This window comes from Oxyura jamaicensis, chromosome 1 (genome assembly GCF_011077185.1).
Source record: "Oxyura jamaicensis isolate SHBP4307 breed ruddy duck chromosome 1, BPBGC_Ojam_1.0, whole genome shotgun sequence".
Classification (NCBI taxonomy): domain Eukaryota; kingdom Metazoa; phylum Chordata; class Aves; order Anseriformes; family Anatidae; genus Oxyura; species Oxyura jamaicensis.
This window is the reverse complement of record NC_048893.1, coordinates 176,288,977-176,308,960: the sequence shown is the minus strand read 5'-3', so window position 1 is coordinate 176,308,960 and position 19,984 is coordinate 176,288,977. Positions and strand designations below refer to the sequence as shown.

Genomic DNA, 19,984 nt, shown 5'->3' with positions numbered 1-19,984 from the left:
CTGCCCCACAGGCCAGGGAGCCAGTTTCAGCCCTGCTCTGGAACCAGTAAAACAGGAAAACCAATGACAAAAAAACAAACAAACAACAACAACAAAAAACTGCTAATGGCTGAGCAAATACCAACAGAAATTACAGGTGATCAGCCATGCATGGCCTTCAGAGTATTCTAACTATGAGAAGATTCAAGCTTCTGAAATTCAGGAAGTTAAGATGAATTCCAGGACCAGCTTAAACTCCCCCTTCTTTGCACAAGGCTCCAATAACATTCAGAAGCCCCACACCTGCACGCCCCCGCCTTGCTCTTTTTCAGGAAGAGCATTACACACATGGCATTAAAGAAGGTTAAGCACCAGGTCCTGCACTTGGGTCATAACAACCCCACGCAGCAATACAGGCTTGGGAAAGGGTGGCTGGAAAGCTGCCCAGCAGAAAAGCTGACCCTCATTATTAGAATGATGTTGAGCTGCTCAAGTGTGTGCAGAGAAGAGCAACGAAGCTGGTGAAGAGACTAGAAAAAGACATACGAGGAACAGCTGAGGGAACTGGGGCTGCTTAGTCTGGAGGAAAGGAGGCTGAGGGGGGACCCCATCGATCCCTACAGCTACCTGGGAGGAGGCTGCAGTGAGGAGGGTGTCTGTCTCTGTTATCTGGTGACAAACAGGAAGCAGCCTCAAGTTGCACCAGGTGAGGTTTAGATTGGACAGGAGGAATAATTTCTTCCTGGAGAGGTCAGTGGTCAAGCCGTGGAATGGACTGCTCTGGGAAGTGGTGAGTTCCCATTCCTGGAGCTAAGGAGATGTGTGGACTTGGCCCTACAGGACACAGTTTCAGGAAGAGACGCTGTAGTTCAAGGTGATTGCATAAGAAACAGCGTGGCCAGCAGGTCCAGGGAAGTGATTGTCCCCCTGTACTCGGCTCTGGTGAGGCTGCACCTCGAGTACTGTGTTCAGTTTTGGGCCCCTCGCTACAAGAAGGACATGGAGGTGCTTGAGCGAGTCCAGAGAAGGGCTACGAAGCTGGTGAAGGGTCTGGAGAACAAGTCTTACGAGGAGCGGCTGAGGGAGCTGGGCTTGTTCAGCCTGGAGAAGAGGAGGCTCAGGGGTGACCTTATCGCACTCTATAGGTACCTGAAGGGAGGCTGTAGCAAGGTGGGGGATGGTCTATTCTCCCACGTGCCTGGTGACAGGACGAGGGGGAATGGGCTAAAGTTGCGCCAGGGGAGGTTTAGGTTGGATATTAGGAAGAACTTCTTTACTGAACGGGTTGTTAGTCACTGGAATAGGCTGCCCAGGGAAGGGGTTGAGTCACCATCCCTGGAGGTCTTTAAAAGACGTTTAGATGTAGAGCTTAGGGATATGGTTTAGTGGGGACTGTTAGTGTTAGGTCAGAGGTTGGACTCGGTGATCTTGGAGGTCTCTTCCAACCTAGACGATTCTGTGATTCTGTCATCCTGAGCATAGAGCAGAGACAGCTCTGGCTCACCTATCACCCAGTACACAACAGGGCACTGGAATGAGGCCCACTGGATTTCCAAGGATTTCACTGTCTGATAAACACGGACAGGGATGTAATCATTTCTCTGCAGCACCAGCAGGACTTGCCCAGCTCACTCTGTAGCATGACCGCAGCTCTATAAAACTGTTCTGATTCATCTTGCCACTGGATCCAGCAGGCTTAGGTATAGTTAAAAAAATTCTTAACCCTCAGACAGACAGGCTTGCGTTCATATGAGTCTCAGAAAACTGAGTTTTGCTAACTTATCATCGCAGGAGGGCACAGGAAAGCATCAACTAACCATTGCTCTGCACCCATCAGGTTTCTGTTGCAGCCTGTAGAGAAGCATGAGTTCTTCCAGCTTGTGAATGAAAAGAGGGGAATGCAAAGATTAGGAGCACAGAAGTAATCTAAGAAACGTCTGATGCCTGTTCTTAAGACAGATATTTCTATTCGTGTAAACCATAAAAATGAAAGTTAACTGTAAGTTTAAAAAATAACCAGATAAAAGGCATTTTTGTTCAATAGAGTTAGCACCACAGGTTTGTTTAAGTGCACTGTTCACTGCATAGTCCCTTCCAGCATACAAGCGTCCAGGTACACGAAGCATTGACAGTAGAAAAGCTTGACCTATAAGGTTTTTTTCCTGCACATCTGAACTCCACACTGGCAGGAAATCTCTGTCTCTGGCATGCTTCCAGCTTCATAACCATAATCCCACGTGAGTTCAGTTCCAGCTTTCACATGCCTAAGAAATGAAACATTTGGTCAATTCATTTGAACTAAGTGAAACAGGACTGCGTTCACAATCTGTCACCAACAACTCACACCCCAACCCCAAAAGCGTGTGAGGCAAAAGCACCACGCATGCAGCTCGGAGAGAACCAAGGAGCCCCTGGCACATGCTGCTTTTCCTATGAGAGCTATAGAGAGTGCAGATACCCATAGCTAGAAAAAAAGAATTTATCAAGCCGTGTGATAGAGCCAGAGTCTAAACAACCAGCTCTAACTTCCAGGCAAATTCTGGGGGAGAACACTAAAAGAAAAAAAAAGGAAAAAAAAACAGATAAGTGAGCACATCTAAATGAGAGCACAGGCAGCTTTGTTCTTTTTAGTATGTACAGCCCCTCACTGTGGTTCAAATAGATCTCTAGGTGTACTGAGGATGAAGGGTCTGACAACTTCATTTTAATACAACTGCATCATTTACGTGCCCAAACCCTAGGACTCAAAGTTAAACACATGATCCTCAAGAACCAGCCCCTGTGACAAGTATACGAGAGAGGCGATTTCAAATGTAGGAAATTCACTGCCCCAAACAAATGCCAAGTTAAATACTAAGATGCTGAGGCACAACCAAGTGGAAAATACAATAAGATATGAGTATTGCAAACAAGAGAGTAATTCTCTGATGTTTCTCAGAGGGTAAGCTATAAGTGAAGTCCAGTGAGCTACCAGGCAGCAGGCTGAGAACAAACAAAATGAGGACTTTTCAAGCGAAGCATAACTGCAATCTGGGACTTGTTAACCTTAGGATGTTCTGGAAGCCAGAAATGTAAAAGAAATGAAAAGGTGTCTGGGAAAGGTAACAGCAGATATAAAATTAAGCTCAATGATCCAGATGGAGCCCTTAATGTAGAAAAGTTGCAAAGGGGTGATTGCCAGAAAGCCAGAGGACAAGCCAAGGGAACATTCTTTCAACAATCATCTTCCTTAAGCGTCTTCTACTGACCACTGCTACCTCTATCCTCTGGCCTCAATCCCCACTACACATTTCTTCACTGAACACCTGAGCAAGAAAAATTCTAGCTAAACCAGAATCTTTTGTTTTGTTTTGTTTTTTTCCTGATATATTTCAGAAACCTTGTCTCCAGAGCTCTTGGAAGCCCTCCTCACAGTGCAATCCACAGCATGTGTGTCAGCATGGGACGAGGGGCTGGGCCTAGGGTTGCAAAGCTCCAGAGTATCAGTGTTCTCCAGGATCCCTGTTTGTCTGGAATAAACTCTCCCCTCTGTTATAAATTCTCACCTAGCACTCCCATTGTCAAATCCATCACCTAACCAGTCATACAATTAATCTTTTCTTTCCTGGGTTTAGCTGCCTCCTTTCATCTCACTGGTGCCAGCTCTCTGTATCTCCCCTTACTGCCATCCAGAACGAGACAGCCACATTTTTTTTTGTCTTTCAGAGGAAGTTTCCACCTGAGTACCTTACTGCCACCTCCCCAAGACACACACTGGAGTACAAAGAACACGTCAGCTTGTTGGGCCCACAGAGAAAGTGCATCAGCCTTAAGAACCCATAGGCTCCAAGCCTGCCCTCTGGGACCCACCTCTGCTGGGCATTCTTTGAGGCACAACTCTGAGGCCAACGGATCTTAGCTTTCTAAAGAAAGCATGAAAAATAGGCTAAACCTGTTTTTCCACTGAAGATGACAATGACCAAAATGGATGCATCAAAAGTCATTTCCACGCTTCACGCTGATTATCGATAATGAGTTTTTTTTATTGTTTGCACTGAAACAACCGTATTCCTTCAGTCTTTAGTGAATAGTAAGAAGTCACTGGTAAGAAAGTAGCTCTACAGTTTCATGATCTAAATGCCTGCACCCTTAGTGTAACTTTTTCGTAATAACTAAGCACTGTTTTCTTCCCTAGTGCCTTGAAGAAACATTACATTTCAAAAAAAAAAAAAAAAAATCACCTGTTTGTGAAGAAAGCCACCCATGGGAAACTTCTGTTGTGACTCTCTACAAACACGCTCTGTGCAAACAGATTTGGGCAGCAGCTGTGCTGTGAAACAGAATATATGGATTAGAAACAGTAAATTACCTGGTCCTCGGCTGAAAGACCTGTTCTGTGACAAGAATGTCACTGTTACAGGTAGTTCCTTTCTCCCCTTTGCAGTCAACACAATCTCTATTACTCAATGCCACTACCACTATTTTTTTTGCTTTAGCTATATCTCTTTAACGTATTTTTTATCTCCATTATATCATGGAAGTACCTTTGCCTAGGAAAATCGAGGTCATTTATCAAGCTGTCCCCCAGTCATTTATGGTAAGAAATCAGCTTTGATTCGGGACGTACCACAAATAATCAGTACGTGACAGATGTATCTTGATGTCAGTCAGCGAGCAATTAATAGATGAAAAGATTGTGTGCACTGGTGAAGAGATGAGATGCTAAAGGTCATTCAGGTGCATGTAGGAACACAGGTATGGTGATGGGTGAAGAAGGAAGGTTTCAGCAAGATGCACTATACCGATCTTACCACCGTATTGCCTCTGCAATGAGGAAATGCTCAAGTATATGCAAGGTTTTCCAATGAGATACATATCCTTACCAATAGAGAAAAAAATGACTTGCTGAGCACATGCAGATGTGGGTATAAAACATTCACCTTAGTTGGACTTTCGTTGGAATTCATTGCTATTTCTTGAAAAGTCAAAGTTAAGAGACTTACTAACCAAGCACGACAGACCACTTTCTTAACCTGTGATTAAACTACAGAGAAGTTTCCTACAAAATCCCAACACTTACCTTAAATCAGCATAAGCCAGAATTTACAATGCTTTGGGAACAAGATATGGGGCTGGGAGAAGGCTGCTAGTTCCAGATGTGCCATTTGATCCCTGGACAACCCCTCTCCCCCCAAAAAGAGGTGCTATGCTAAAATCAGGAAACAGGTATCACTCATGACTTGGAAATATTTCACTCTGGAATCTAGTGGTGCCAAAACCTACAGCTAGTGTGTACCATGCATTATCTTATGGAAGTATTCACAGCTGGCAGGAGCCTACCTGCTGTTCTGTCACTTCAGAGCGCAGGGAGCACCACAAGCTGCCCTCACACGCACCCACCACACATTTAGGTTATGTCAGGGCAGATTTTTTTTTTGCAAAAGCCTTCCAACTCATGCAAATCCATCAATTATTCATTTATGCTAAGGCAAGTAAGACAACACATGCAACTTCTTACTTACGTTTAGAAAACGACCCACATTCCCTTCTTTCGTGGCATCCAGTATATAAGTATTTTCTTCGTTAGCACTCAGAAGCGACCTGTCACTGTCAGCCTCCCTGCAAAACGTGCCTTGTTTTGACTGCCAGTGATTCTCCTCTTTGTGGTTAGCTTTTTGGGAAACATTTTTGGATGGCCTCATAACACACGTGTCTTTCAGCACATCCAACTTGCTGCAAGCAACACCCTGCAGAGACAGACTCTTTCTTTTGCGTTCTGCACTGTTCGTGTCAGCAGGCTCAGTCTGTCCAGCTTTCATTGGATGGTCTTCCTTCTGCTGCTGAATGGATCCTGTCAGTGGACATGGAAGTTATTTTTCAGTATTGCTTTGAAGCAAAAGCCTTTCCCTTGTTTGGCCCTGGCCTCTTATCCACCCAACTTTCTTTGCTCTCCAAAATACAATTAACTTTCTCGCTATTTGCTACAAAGCCTTAACGTAACTGCCCTTTTCCACACCTTTCATCACTTCTCCTCCAATTACTGTTTCCCATTGGAGTGCCTGAAGCACTTGCCCAAGTCTTCTGTGAGTGACTTAAGTGTCTCCCTTTTTTTTCAAATCCCACTCCAAACTGATTTCTTCCACATGGCACTTTATCATCATTCTCCTTAATTTCATTCCTGAGAGAATCACAAACTGGCATTAAGACAGAAACAAGATGCATGTGCTAACAGCATCAGTTTCACATCATCGCCCAAGGTTGAGAGCCCCCCACCCTCCCTTTATATCCTTTCCAAACTTTGTTGACTGGTACACGGAGTGGGGATGAGAACAGTATTTTGTGGAAGACCGGCTTCCCCACAGCTGCACAGCATTTGAAAAACTATTCTACAAACTGTTCACCATGGCCCAAGATCAAGTTTGCAGGCAAAAGATTGCCCTGGACCAATGAATGTGCTATAATATGCAAGGCAGCATATTTTCATATGCCTAATTTCTGTACTGCATAATTTCTGTACTGCCAAGCTTGTTTAAGACGGCCTAAGCACTACATGGGCATCACCACCCCACTCTGAGAACAGGCCTGCACACATGCAAAGCCCCCAGTTTACAAGTACACTAAGAGTGCAGTATTTACAGCTCTGCAAACCTACTTTCTCCTTTCTTTGCTCCACTGGTTAGTTTTGTTTTGCTTGACTGATGACGCTGAGAACTATTATCTTCATCTGAGCTGGCACTGTGCACCAGTGTATCAACTTCCTTTAAACAGAATAAAAAATAAGTGAAAAGGCTGTGACGTACTGTTGCTCTATGCAACTCTGGGTCAACACAGGATAACAAATGGATTTTAGGACTCCAGGGATTAAGTTTCAAACCTACATGGCTATGACTGAGTTCCAAAGGTCCAAACGTTGACTGCAATGCAACACGTGTCTTAATTTCAAGTCATCCTTCAGAATAACCTGGAAGGAGCTCTCCATTCAACATAATATTTACATTATTTAAATAAGTGCAAACAATCTCACCAGGGTTTTAATGTCTTGGTATAAGCTGCTGAACCAAACCCAAATATGCTTTTTACGTGGTTTTAATAAAACACAAGTGGCAAGATTTCTTGCCTCCCACTACAAGGCAGCAATCAGTTACAGGAGCACCAAAATGCACAGAACTGCCACATTTCTGCATGAAAACATCATGTGCAATGGAACCTGCAGAAGAAGTTTATACCAGTTTCCTTCCTTTGCACGTATTTACAGCACTTGACACCCTGGGGCAGATGAGATTCTCCCAGCTGTGCCGTTGAGCAAACGCCATCCAACTCATGAGATTTTATTCCCTTCTTTTCCTGCTATGGCACTTTTCAGAGAGACATCACAAAAATATTAGCACTAACCCTGCAATTAGCTACAACGGGAGATGGAGGTGGAGAATCATTTATTGAGGATCATGGCTGGAGCTCCAGTGAAGGGCGAGGATGGAGAAAGGAAGGGTGTAATTAATGCCCTTCTCAGTGAAGGTGTTGAAGGGATAATGGAGAAGGGATGGGGTATAGCTTCCAGCTCGGCTCACAGCGTGACAATGTCATAAAGAAAGTTTGGTAGAATTTAAGTGTGTAAGATGAAAAGGTCAAAATTGACACATATATTCAGCACAGTTAAAATAAAAACCTCTTTTAAAGCCACTTATTTTTATTACCATTTGTAGCCGCTGATTATGAGCAACAGCTATTCTAGTTCCAGGCCTTCTCACGGCTGCAACACTCAAACTCCTTGGGTGAACTCTGTGTAGAAAGTTCAAAAGGAAATCGCAAAAGACAAGATGACACATAAATAACTCTCACAACACGCATTTCTCCAGCCGTCTCTAGTACATTAAGAGCAGACCACACCAGAACCTGCAGCCTTATTTTCACCCCAATTGCCTTTTGAGGAACCTGGTTAAGTTTGCAATAGTGTTTATAAAAAACAGTTCAGCATACTTTTTTGAGAGATAAGCAGCTGCTTTTACATCCTCCTACATTACTCCCAAGAACCAACTTTTCTGTTAACTATTATACCACATCATCTCAAAACACAGCACCTACAGAGAGGGCTTTGGTTTTTTCCAGCTATCACTTTCAACACTTTTGACACTGTAGCTTTCAATCAAGAAAACAAAAAAGAAGTGGGGACAAAAGATAGAGAGAGAGAATTAATATATGGCAGATATAGAAAATACTCTCACAAAAAAGAACTTTGCTCTTTCACATCAGGAGAAATTTGAGGAAGGAAGGGAAGCAGTCTTTGCTATATGTACTTAAAACATCAGAAGTCACGTTTACTTTGATTATATGTAGAGTGCAGTAGAAAATATCAGCTTCAACCTAATCTGAGTACCCATACAGCATGTAGCAATAAGTAATAGCTCCTATTTGAGGAATTCTTCAAACTAAAATATTTATGTGCATTTTCTTGCCTTGAAAAAACATCGTATTTCTTTGGTCTACCAATAATGGCCAAAAAATGCTATTCTGTAAGTCTTTCTTAAGATTTAAACCCCTTTGTAAATTCAGAAGCTGCATTAGAAGTTGCAGTATTTTAATATTATTATGATCACACTGTTCACCCTTTCAAAGGCAACCTGCTTGGGTGAGTGACATGTAGGGCTTAGCCTGCCGATCTCCTCTCAATTTTTCAGGTCAGCTGGATTGGGTTTTGTTTTCTTTCAGAAGCCAGAATAGCAAATTCTTTTTTGTGTGACATTTTTATGTAGCTCCCATGTGAAACATTAATTTTCTTTCCTAAGGATAAAAATGAGATTTAAGGTAACAGTGGAGTGAAAACAAATTTAATATCATGCTTCCCTACAACTTAGAGGGGAAGCACTTTGTAGAAGTAAAATCCAGTAGATCATTGATAATTATGTAACTTACAAAATTATTAACTCATTATGTTTACAAGATAATGAAATGCAAGTGAGACTATACTAGCAGGTATTTTTAAAAGTTTTTATCTTTTTTCATGAAATGAGCAAGTGTTTGCCATCATTTCTGGGCAGGAAAAATAATCAGTTTACAAAGGAGCATGGCAAAGCAAGGAATACAGTTTAAGAAAACAGGCTCCCCACTTCCTTCTGAAAAGGACTACAGCATGCTATTGACAAAGCCACACATCATTTTGCTGTATGTTAGGAGTCTTGACAGGCTATGAGACCATAAAGTGGAAACAGGATTAGAATTCCTGTGTAATTTACTGCAAAAGGAAATCTGTTGTCAGACTCCTTACAGAAAAGGTTAAAACCAGCAGGCCAGGTTATGTTACAAAGAGTAAGAGGTTTAGAAATTGAGAGCAAAGCTCGGGACAGTTAGTGGCTAATTTTTTTTTTAATCGAATCCTTCAGTGGCATCAAGTATTTTTTAATCACTTCACTCTTTACAAATTAGCATATTGATTCGTGCCCTGAAGAAATCATGTACACTCAGAAGACAAATAGGATGTCTAGCAAACGTTAAGGGATACCCACCATAAGGGAAATTAGCATATAGAAATAACTCTGTCCCACTAGAACAAATTAGGATTTAACAAAAAGTTGAGAAAGAAAAAGAAACAGTGTAGAATTGAATGCCCTCAGCCAGAGGATAAGTTGTATATCGGACTTTATAGAATATGAGAACAAAGTTTTGCTATTCTTACGTTTCCTTTGGTAAACTTACTCAGATGATTCATTTTGATTATCCACAGTCTGAGACAAAGACTCCTGCTTCTCAAGAACATGATCTTTGCCAGCCTGCACTAGTTCAATCTCAGAATCTGAGCAACTAGTGTCAAGTTTCATTTTTTTGGAAAAAAAGCTGTGCCCGCTGTCATTCACAGCACTCTCCTCTTTCTTGTCTTGACTGGCACCTCCCAATACTCGAGCTTCAGCTTTGCTCATTAATCTGCCTGGAAGAAAAATGACATTTTTAAAAATTGTTTCTTTGCTAAGATGGGTCATACTGTATCAGTTCTAACTTACATCAAAGGCAAGAGCACTATTTTGAAAAGCAAAATATGAATGCATTTATACTGAAGGAAAACAAGCCCTAAAATAGGATGCATGGACCTGTGAAGGAAAAAAAATCAAGTCTGAGATGGGCTTTGCTCCAGAACCTTTTGAATCTGTCTGGCATCATTACATTGCAGAGTTCTTCAAAGTTCTTCTGTCCGTTTGATCATCTGCAAGTTAAGATCATACTGGCTCACTTCTTTTCCAACACTCTATTTCTCTGTTGGGTTCTCAAAGAAATTCCAGAGCACAGGCCACAGGGGAGGAAAATTATGCTACAAATCTTCCCTAGGTCACCTTCATGTTACCTGAGTAAGTACAAACAAATGTCCCCTTGTCGATATCATCCAGGCAGCGGACGCCCCAACCCTTCTTCTCTGTGTTGAACACCTGCAGGCGAACTTGAATGCCATGCTGTACAACTCTGTTCTGACACATCATCTTGTCACACCTGCATGACACACTACACTCATAAATTCTGTCAAGAGAAAGCAAAAGAAAACACAACAAAGAAGAATGCATTACCAAAGCAAAGTTGCCATTACAAATTTCCCTCCTGAGCACTACGTAACAAGGCAGTTGAATGAAAAGAAAGACCCTGGTGAACACTGATTGTGCAGTGCTCCGAAGCTCATGGCATTCTTGACTACTGACTCATCAATTTTAAGAGTCAGACAGATTTTTTTTATTAGAACACAAGAAAAATAAATGCTACTTTTTTATTTTACAAGAGTAAGTCACACGGATGAAGAAATCTTTATGAAGTACCTCATTCTATGCTTGGGCAGATTTTAGCAAAGACAACCTGTCTGCTGAGACCTTACTGTAGCTGTCAGGAGTTTTAGGATTTAAACAAATGCCACTAGAAGAACTCACAACTGCATTTTTTTCCATCTGTCTCTGGGTTCACTGGCAGCTTTAATCCTGTACACCAACAACAAGTCAATGCTGCACAGCAACAAGAACTGAAAAGGGAACAATATTATTGGGAACAATAATTTGTTTCCTCCATCACCTGTGCGCACACACAGGGCACCGTAAAAAGCCGTAGTGATGTGCAGCACCAAAATGTTTTTTCCCCATTGTTACTGAAGTCATTCATTATTTCTGCCCAAACCATCCTGACTTGCCAGTAACATTGGGACAAAAAGTGAAATTTTCAGTAATCCAGGAACACTACAGGAGTAAAGCAAGAGTATACAAATAAAATAGTAATTAATAGTTCTTTCTTACCCACTAGGAACAGGCCCTTCCAGTCTTTTATAACTGTATCCACGAGAAGTTTTAGTATTTGGAGACAGAGAAAATTTATGACAGCCTCTTGCAGTTAGCTGTAGGCATGCACATTTTGACCTAGAAGATAAAAGTAAAACATCATGTCAGAAACAGAATCTATCTGAAGCAGTGCAAATCCAGTTTGCATCATTTGAAACGTACTTGACTATATACACAAACATATTGTTTTATTAACTACAAACGGGACATGGTTAAATTAACTGAATGAAGGAATGAGAATGACCTGTTCTGGCACAGCATCTTGGTCTGTTAGCCACTACTTCATCACCTTCCTCCCACAGTGCCCATTGAAGAACTCCAGTGGGTAATATTGACAGTAGGGGGGATGGCTGGACCACATGATCTTGGAGGGCTTTTCCAACCTTAATGGTTCTGTGGTTCTAACTGTCCAGAGCATAAATGTATCCTGTGACCATGGCGTTTGTAGTTTTTGTTTAGGAATGAGGAAGGATGGGATGTAGAGATGGTGAACAGGGGTTTCTTCCTCTGCCTTAAGTAACCTCCCATGGCCCACTGATCTCTCTTCAGGCTGCCCAGTCCCAGCCCTGTAGGACACACAGAGGGAGCTGCCGCTGAAGATGTCATGCACAATCCCTCTGTCTGCCAGAAAAATGAGACTTCCTCTGCTAGCATACAACCCTCCCTTCCTAACTCCTTTCCCAAAGCTGAGGGATCTGCTTTCCAACTCCACTTGAAGAAGCACTGCCAACTTGGGAAGAAATATAAATGAACATAATCCATCTCTTGATCGCTTCTTTCCCTACAACAGATGCTGGCCAGGTAGGAGCACCCCAGTTCTGGATGAAACAAAGACTCAATTGTTCCAGTCAACGCAGAGCACAAGACAACTACTGCAGATATCCCAGCAGCACCGGCACTTCATTATTTGGCACTGCTTGGTACCGTGCACCTTCACACTTCCAACATCCCCCTAACACTGACACATCATACATTACACAGAATCACAGAACTGAAGGGGTTGGAAGGGACCTCGAGAGATCATCGGGTCCAACCCTCCTGCCAAAGCAGGTTCCCTGGAGCAGGTTGCCCAGGCAGGCGTCCAGATGGGCCTTGAATATCTCCAGAGAAGGAGACTCCACGACCTCCCTGGGCAGCCTGTGCCAGTGCTCCGTCACCCTCACCGTGAGGAAGTTCTTTTGCATGGTGGTGTAGAACTTCCTGGGCTCCATCTTGAGGCCATTGCCCCTTGTCCTGTCCCCACAAACCACTGAGAAGAGGTTGGCCATTCCCTCTGTCTCCCACACTTCAAGTATTTATAAACATTGATAAGATCCCAAATGTTTTCCCCATTGTTTGTCTGGGATTCATTTTTTCCACTTACCTATCAATGCAGCCATCTGTGCAGTCACACGAATCAAGAAACATGGTGGATAGATTGTTGAGATAATACCCACGGGGCCACGATGCCCTCCGATATTTAAAATAAGGTAATCTCGCGCGGTCAATATCATTACAGAAGGAGACGGGCACAGACTCGGCTCCATTGCTGATATCAAAGTCATACACAAGGGGTTTGGGATTTACAGTGTTCCTGCCCAGCAGTACATACGTGTTGAAAGAGAAGTGATCAATAAATAAGAAATTGCATTCTGTTTCAAACAGATAATTTTGCACATCTTGAAAGCTTCTCAGACTCCTGCCACAAGGAGCTTTATAATTCACATCCAGTGACTTCGAAAGGCAGTCTGCTTTTGCATGGCGTCTTTGGAAGTGAAACAGGATTGGGATCTGAAGAGGATTTTCACCCTTGTAGGAGCTTACTGCTCTGTTGGTGAGACACGCACTAGAGCACTTGTGGTTCTGATACTGGGGGCTTAAAGGTACACGTTGAATTTCACTAGATGCTTCTTTGCTCCCTGAATCCAATTTTTCTTTCTCCTTTTTGCTATTTCGAACAAATAAAAGGGGAAAAAAAGAAAAACAGCATCTCAGTCAACCAGTCAAACAATCCATCTTCTAGTGCTTCAGCATTATTACTGTGGGAAAGTAACAGCCCACTGCTGGAAGGCCAAGGGTTTCACCGAATGACTGCATCATGCAACATGGCCTGACACCATGTGAAGACACACAGTGCTGTCCCAAATAAAGGACAGCAGCAGCTCCTGCCCAGAAAGAGCTTACGTACTAGAAGATAAAAAAAAAAAATTATAAAAAAAGAATTAAAAAAAGCAACAGTACCTTCGCCTCCCTCTTCCAGCTACTACCTGAGCATAACTACAAAGATTCATTTGCCTAATGATCCACAAACTGTGAAACCCTGAGAACTGAACTCAAAGCTTTTAAGTCCCAGCCCTGGAAATACTCATGGAACTTCATTCAGAACTAATTACTCTGCAAAGTTCTCAGGTGGCATATTAAAGAAGCCTACTCAAAACCTCAGGCTTTGATCTTGCAGGCCATCTTGGCCATGTATGTCAAGTTTAAAATATTTTTACTTTGAAAATTGTCAGTATTCAAAGCTGATTTTAAAACAATGAATTTATAGATACCAGAGTGCGATTAAATACTCTCTCAAGTGCAATAAAGACACAGAATAATGAGCTTTGCTAAACTGGAAGTATTAAATAAATACACTGACCTTTGAGAACCTTCTGCAGAGTTTGCAGTGCTGGCATCTCTAAGAAGCTGACGCAATTTAGGTTTGATTTCCTGTGCACCATTTCCATCGACCGCTTCGCTTGCTGAAAAAACATGGAATACGAGCAAAAACATCGGTAATCTAAATTTATAATCAAACTTGCTTCCGTTATTGAAAAGATAATTGCCAAAATACATTAAAGGCAAAGCACTGCTATGAATTATAGCTAACAGAGTGTGCTGACAAATCCCCTACTAAAAAGACACTACTTTTTCAACTTTTACAGAAGTAACGTGTTTGCATAAAGACGTGTGTGAGCAGCTCTCACTCACACACACACTCTCTTGCTTTCTCTCCTGTTTCTTTTCTCCATCTCCCCTCCCCCCTGCCATTTCCCTTCCTCCTCCCCCCAGCCATTTCCTTGCCCCAAAGGAGGATATTTAGGTCTGCATTGACAAATTTGAGACAGAAATGCATTGCAAAGATTTTCCGCCTTTTCACCAAACACCACAGGACTTGTGCATTAAAATCTCCCATGTAGCTTTCAAGGTGCACAGAGGTAACACACGTAAGAAAACATACAGATTTTTCTTCACTATTTGAAGTAAAAGGATGCAAGGTTTAGTTTTTTTCTCTGTTTGCAATGCCAATGGGCTTTTGAGATCTATCTTATTAATTTCAAAACCAGGAAATAAACTCCTGGTAAGTAAAACAAAAGAAACTAAAGCCACATAACAAATAAATACAATCAAGATGCACATACCATTTGTCGGAGTTAAAAGATCCCCTAGATTAGCTTCGTTCACCAGTGCCCAAGCCTGCCAGCATTCTGGTACAAAGAAACAAAACAGATACCAGGCATAATTTAAGTAATAATAATGGCAATGATATTAGGGACTGCTAAAAGGTAAAATAAGGCTTAAATCCTCCAGAAACTTTGTTCCCTCTCTAGGCTAATCTAGAGCACTGCAACACTCAGGCTATTAGAAACTTTTTGCACTGCAGCCCTAGGAGGATGCATCCTAATACACAAATCCAGGAGCTGCAATGAAGACACAGCTCACATTAGTAACGGTGAACCCGAACTGAACATCCTCTGCCTTGTGGAAAGCTGCTGGAATGCTTTTAAGCACACAAAGCCCAGTAGTCTCCAGAGGCAGTAATACATGTAAATATAAATTAGTCTAAGTTTCTCTCTTTACTTTGTCACTAGATTGGTCATCTCCCACCAAAAAAGGCCTGAATCTTGTCAGCCCAAATTAATGCAACTCATAAATTGCTGGGCAAATGTAAAAACACAAAAGTAGTGACTTGTTCTGTCTCAACCTGTTGCCCCGTGCAATAAATATCACAAGTTGACAGTAAAATCCATATTAACAATTCAGTTTGGAATCTTTACAGAACAAGGCATAGAACGTACAAATTTAAGCACATCACAGACTCATTGCATCATCTGGGGATTAAAGTTCAACTTTTAGCTCCGCAATTCTGGAATATTTCCTCACAAAAATCAAGACATAGGAACGCAGGTTCACAAAAAAACACAGCACCAATTTAGAGCAAGCACCAAAATGCAGAGTTTAAAAGTGTCTTACACTGCTGTGCATTTTCTTGTACCAAGAAAGAAGCATTAAACTGCACAGATTATTAAATCACCAATGTAAATAAAACCTAAATAATTTCTAAGTTAAATAGACCAGTTAAAAAATGAAAATAAAAATAAAGCACCTGTGTACTGCTCCAGGCTTATCAAACTCCTGATTTTGATGCAGATAAAGAAAACTTATTTCCATGAAAATCAAGAACAATCTTATAACGCATTACTGTACCAGTTTCTCTAACATGAAATAGTACTTACAAGACTATCATCTCACTACAAACCCATTCTATTCACTGAATCAGCCTTAAAGGCTAAAACTTTTGAAGATGAAGAAAACACAAGGCACTGCAAATATTTTCATTACTTCTCAAAAATAAACATTGCAATTCTGTATGCATAAGAAAGAACACTTTAAAAAAGCACATGGGCAAAACGATTATATGGCAAAATGCATCTGAAAAGTTGTTGTTCTGTTTTTTAGAAACATATTTTTAAAATTGCTTTAAAAAGCCAACTGCTAAGGAGCAAACTCAGAGATCTGAACCGTGGCAGTTATCACACAGCCCTACACAAAGTGGGCCACAGCTCAGCTGCAGTCCTGCTGAACCATTACAAGGATTTCAAACCTTGGTTTGTGGCAGTTCCATTCTTGATCTTTTCCTTTAGCAGCAGCAGGACTTCTTGCACCTGCTCAAATATGACGTCTACTCTTTTATTTCCCATTTGGGTCCAAAATGCCTTCAAATCACCTGAAATACAAACTTCCATTCACAAGTCTGTACAGCTCCCAAGAAGTCTAAAAATAAGAGTAGCTCTTAATGGACTTTTCAAAGGCTCAAAACCATTTCAGTGGGATGCAGGGGCCCAGCACTTCTGAAAAATCAGGCAGGACACTTTTTATTTTTATTTTTTTAATTTGAAAGGCTTAAACCTTCAACACCTGTTCCTAATTCTAATCATGAAAATGAAACTGAAGTCTAGTGATGAGCTGAAGTGACTTCTGATGGTCCACGAAGCTCCTCAAATAATTTTTCAAACATGCATAGAAATGGTGCTCTGGAAGCCTTTCTCCAAATACTAACAAATTAGTTCCACTATAAATTAGTTATCAATGAAATTCATAGAAGTGGCAAAGGAGAATATTTTCAACTGAATGAACTGAACATATTACTAAAGAAAAATTAGGATTTTTTTTTTCAAAGCAATAACCTTCCTTAGCTATATAAGTTGATTGTCATGCTCCCTCAATCTCTTCAGTAAGCTTTCTAGCAGAAAAAATGCTGAACATATTCTCAGATAAAAGCAGTTTGATAAATTTTGCTTACCAAGTTACCATGGTTGCAATATTTAATATTCCACTTATATTATACCTCCATTAGAAATATTTAAAAGAATGTTTTGCTAAAAGAATTAAAAAAAAATAAACCACCAATTAGAACCTGATTCATCACACCTCTTCCCTTCCAAGCATATGTATTTGTGGTACTAAGCCCATGCATGAAAGCTGTTGTTAAAGTATTAGTACATCTTTGGCAAGGACACTAAAAAGAGAATAGGATTCAGTGTGTCACCAGACCATGCTAGAAAATGGAATGTACTCTCTGCTGTGGTTCATGTTTCTCTTCTTCAAATATCAAGCAAAAACAAGTAAATAAAACTGTTTTCCCTTTCCATTTCACGAGCCCACTGTCACCATCCTAGGTTTATCGTCTACTTTCAAGATGACAAGTTCTGGCTAGCAGACCTGTGAAACCACCCCAACAGTAATGAGATGTGGCTTTCTTACAAAAACTTGCAACGTATTTTTTCAATTTTTCTTATCAGAGAACGACTTCCATTGCTCAGCGTAACAGAAACTGAGTAACACTATGTCAGTAGAGAGCCAGTGGTTACCCTCAGAAGCATCACCACAAAGCCAAGAAAGTAACAATCTTTTGTCAGCAGCCACCAGATGCTGATGGCACCAGCAGTTAAAAGCTTAACATTAAATATAAACAGGAACATAGAAAGTACTTTATTTGTAAAATGACCGATCTGGCACTAACTCTCAACACTATTTAGCGAGCTTTTATATTCACAGAAATACTAAAAAAAAGGTGGAAAGAGCAAAGTCACACTACAAAAAAAGCCACAACGCCTCTTGGAATCCCACTTTACTGCTCCAAGATATAAAGCGTGCCCTGGGCCATTCCCACCCTTTTGCTGTGCAGTATCACAAACTTAAAGTATTGAGAAACAAGTGTACATAATACTGCTGTTTAAAAAAACACATTCAGAAATAGTAGTAAAAAGTTCCACCACTGCAAATTTAAACCGCTGCCATTATGTCAATCTGTTTTCAGACACTGCAATATGGTTACTGTATCTGGATAGCACTGGTGGACAGGCCACTTCAGAGGATGGCTGACAGAACACAGTCTTTCATTTCTGGGCCAGTTCTAATCTTGTGTAGGCCAACAGCAAACAGACCACATCGTTAGCACATGCGTGCTTGTCACTCACCTTGGAAACGCTCCAGTTCTCTTGCTGGAGCATTCTGAAACACCAGCAGCAAAAGCTTGGTTTTGCACAGAGACGCCGCATGTGAAGCTCAAGGTATAATTTTCCATTTCAAAAAAAAATAATAATAATAAAAAAAAGAGATGTCCACACCATTCAGGACAGGGAACGGCCAGACACAGGATGGGTCTACTTTGTCAGCCTTCAAACTGGTCTCATCAGCCGGTGACTCAGGGTGTGCACTGACATCTGGTGGCAATACCTGAAGTCAGCTTCAGAAGTATTTCTAGAGGGATTTTCTTTTCCCCTCTATAGGATCTTTGTGGGCTTTTTTTTCCTTTTTCTTTCCTTTTTTTTTTTTTTCCCAGCATGGTGTGGGAGCAGCTAGATGTTAGAGCAAGAAAATAGAAGCCAAAGCCAGGACTCCTTAGGCCATCTACCAGAAAAATACTTGGGTGAATATTCCCTGTGAAGTACTCATAGGACTGGCACACATCTTATTTATACACCATGAAAGGTAAAACTGTTGTCATCCACCTACCATTTTCATGCTAGAAGCAGTGCTAAATATATTCCACCTTCCCCTTTCCTTCTGTAAGCCTCAATTACACTACCTTCATTTGTCTCTTTCCTGGAACTGGTCCGATTCTCCTCTTCGAGGCAGTTGTACAGCACTGCAAGAGGTGCAGAATGGACACATTAAGAGCTCAAATAAGGAACGAAAACGTTTGTTGGTACTTTTTCAAAAGCTATTCAAGTGGATACCTACAGTGGGAAACAGTGAGAACACTGTGGGAGAAAGGAATATAGAATCATTAAGGTTGGAAAGGACCTTCAAGATCATCTGGTCCAACCATCCCCCTACCACCACTGTCACCCACTAAACCATGTCCCTAAGCACCACGTCCAACCTCTCCTTTAACACCCCCAGGGACGGTGACTCCACCGCCTCCCTGGGCAACCAGACTGTGTGGTGAAACAGCCATCCCACTTTCAAAGCTATACACCACAACCTGGCTGAAGAACATTCACAGGAAATGAGCGGTGAGGACCATTTTTTTTTAAACATACCTAAGTTATCACCCCATAATACACAAAGCTATGATGAGGTGGCCCATACGAACCAACACATTCAGCTGAACCTAAAAACCACCTGCTTCCTGTTAGCTCACATTTATTTTTTTTTAATTAATGTTGTCACTACAGTTGTCACTACAGCTGTAGCGCAATGAAACTTGGATACTTAGGAAAGAAAGGTGACTGTTTTAGGTGAGAAATTTATAAGTTTGTTTCACAACAGGTGCAATACAGAGCAAGGATCTGGCGGACTAAGCAAAACACCAACGGAAGGCGTTGTGCTTCTGGCTGTCACCACGAATGGCCCAGCATGGCCCGGCCCGGCACACCCCTGACACACCAAGCCCTCAGCCTGCTCCCACACACCAGCCCCACGCGTGGGCGCCTCAGCCGTGGGGCTGACGGGGAGCAGAGCCTCAGCTCACGCGATTTCCTACAAAAATCTCCTCACAGGACGTGCCTACGGGCTGTCGGAGCACGTGTGTGTTTATTTAAGGCTTACTTCTTTCGCCTTCCGTCGGCTGAGGCTGCTCGAGCCTTCGTCCCCTCCTCCTCCTCCTCCTCTTCCTCCTCCTGGGGGCAGCCGAGGGCTGAAACAGGAGCAGATCATAGAACCGTTAGGGCAGGAAAAGCTCACGGCGCTGCTCCGCTGACACAAACCCCCTCAGAAACTTTCGGGTGCCCCGTCGAAGTGATGCCGCCGCCTTCCTCCCCCTCCTCTTCCTCCCCCCTCTGCCGCCCCGCCCGCCAGGGGGCGCCGACAGCCAGAGGCCCGCGCATGCGCCGAGCGCACCCCGCCTCCCCCCTTCCCCGCTGTAGTGGCGGAAGGAGGGCGACGAGGTGACGTCTCCTGGCTACCGCGCGTGCGCGCAGCCGGCCCCGGCCAATGGGGCCCCGCTGGAGGAGGGGGCTGCGGGGGGCAGAGCCGGGAGG

At 42.3% G+C, this 19,984-nt stretch overlaps 1 protein-coding gene across 1 annotated transcript in view; it reads right to left on the bottom strand.

The window, feature by feature from the left end:
- LOC118173150 (histone-lysine N-methyltransferase SETDB2-like) overlaps positions 1-19,772 on the bottom strand; it is a 44,555-nt gene extending 24,783 nt beyond the window's left edge. Inside the window, exons 1-14 of the mRNA XM_035337485.1 lie at positions 19,554-19,772; positions 18,589-18,648; positions 16,102-16,224; positions 14,639-14,704; positions 13,876-13,978; positions 12,619-13,182; positions 11,214-11,333; positions 10,289-10,458; positions 9,649-9,877; positions 7,653-7,737; positions 6,611-6,716; positions 5,481-5,809; positions 4,200-4,288; positions 2,127-2,243 (exon numbers count right to left, since the gene is read on the bottom strand). Coding sequence (XP_035193376.1) covers positions 2,127-2,243; positions 4,200-4,288; positions 5,481-5,809; positions 6,611-6,716; positions 7,653-7,737; positions 9,649-9,877; positions 10,289-10,458; positions 11,214-11,333; positions 12,619-13,182; positions 13,876-13,978; positions 14,639-14,704; positions 16,102-16,224; positions 18,589-18,648; position 19,554 — 2,162 coding nt within the window. The 5' untranslated portion in view covers positions 19,555-19,772. The remainder of the gene's footprint in view (positions 1-2,126; positions 2,244-4,199; positions 4,289-5,480; positions 5,810-6,610; positions 6,717-7,652; positions 7,738-9,648; positions 9,878-10,288; positions 10,459-11,213; positions 11,334-12,618; positions 13,183-13,875; positions 13,979-14,638; positions 14,705-16,101; positions 16,225-18,588; positions 18,649-19,553) is intronic.
- Positions 19,773-19,984: the final 212 nt, after the last annotated feature.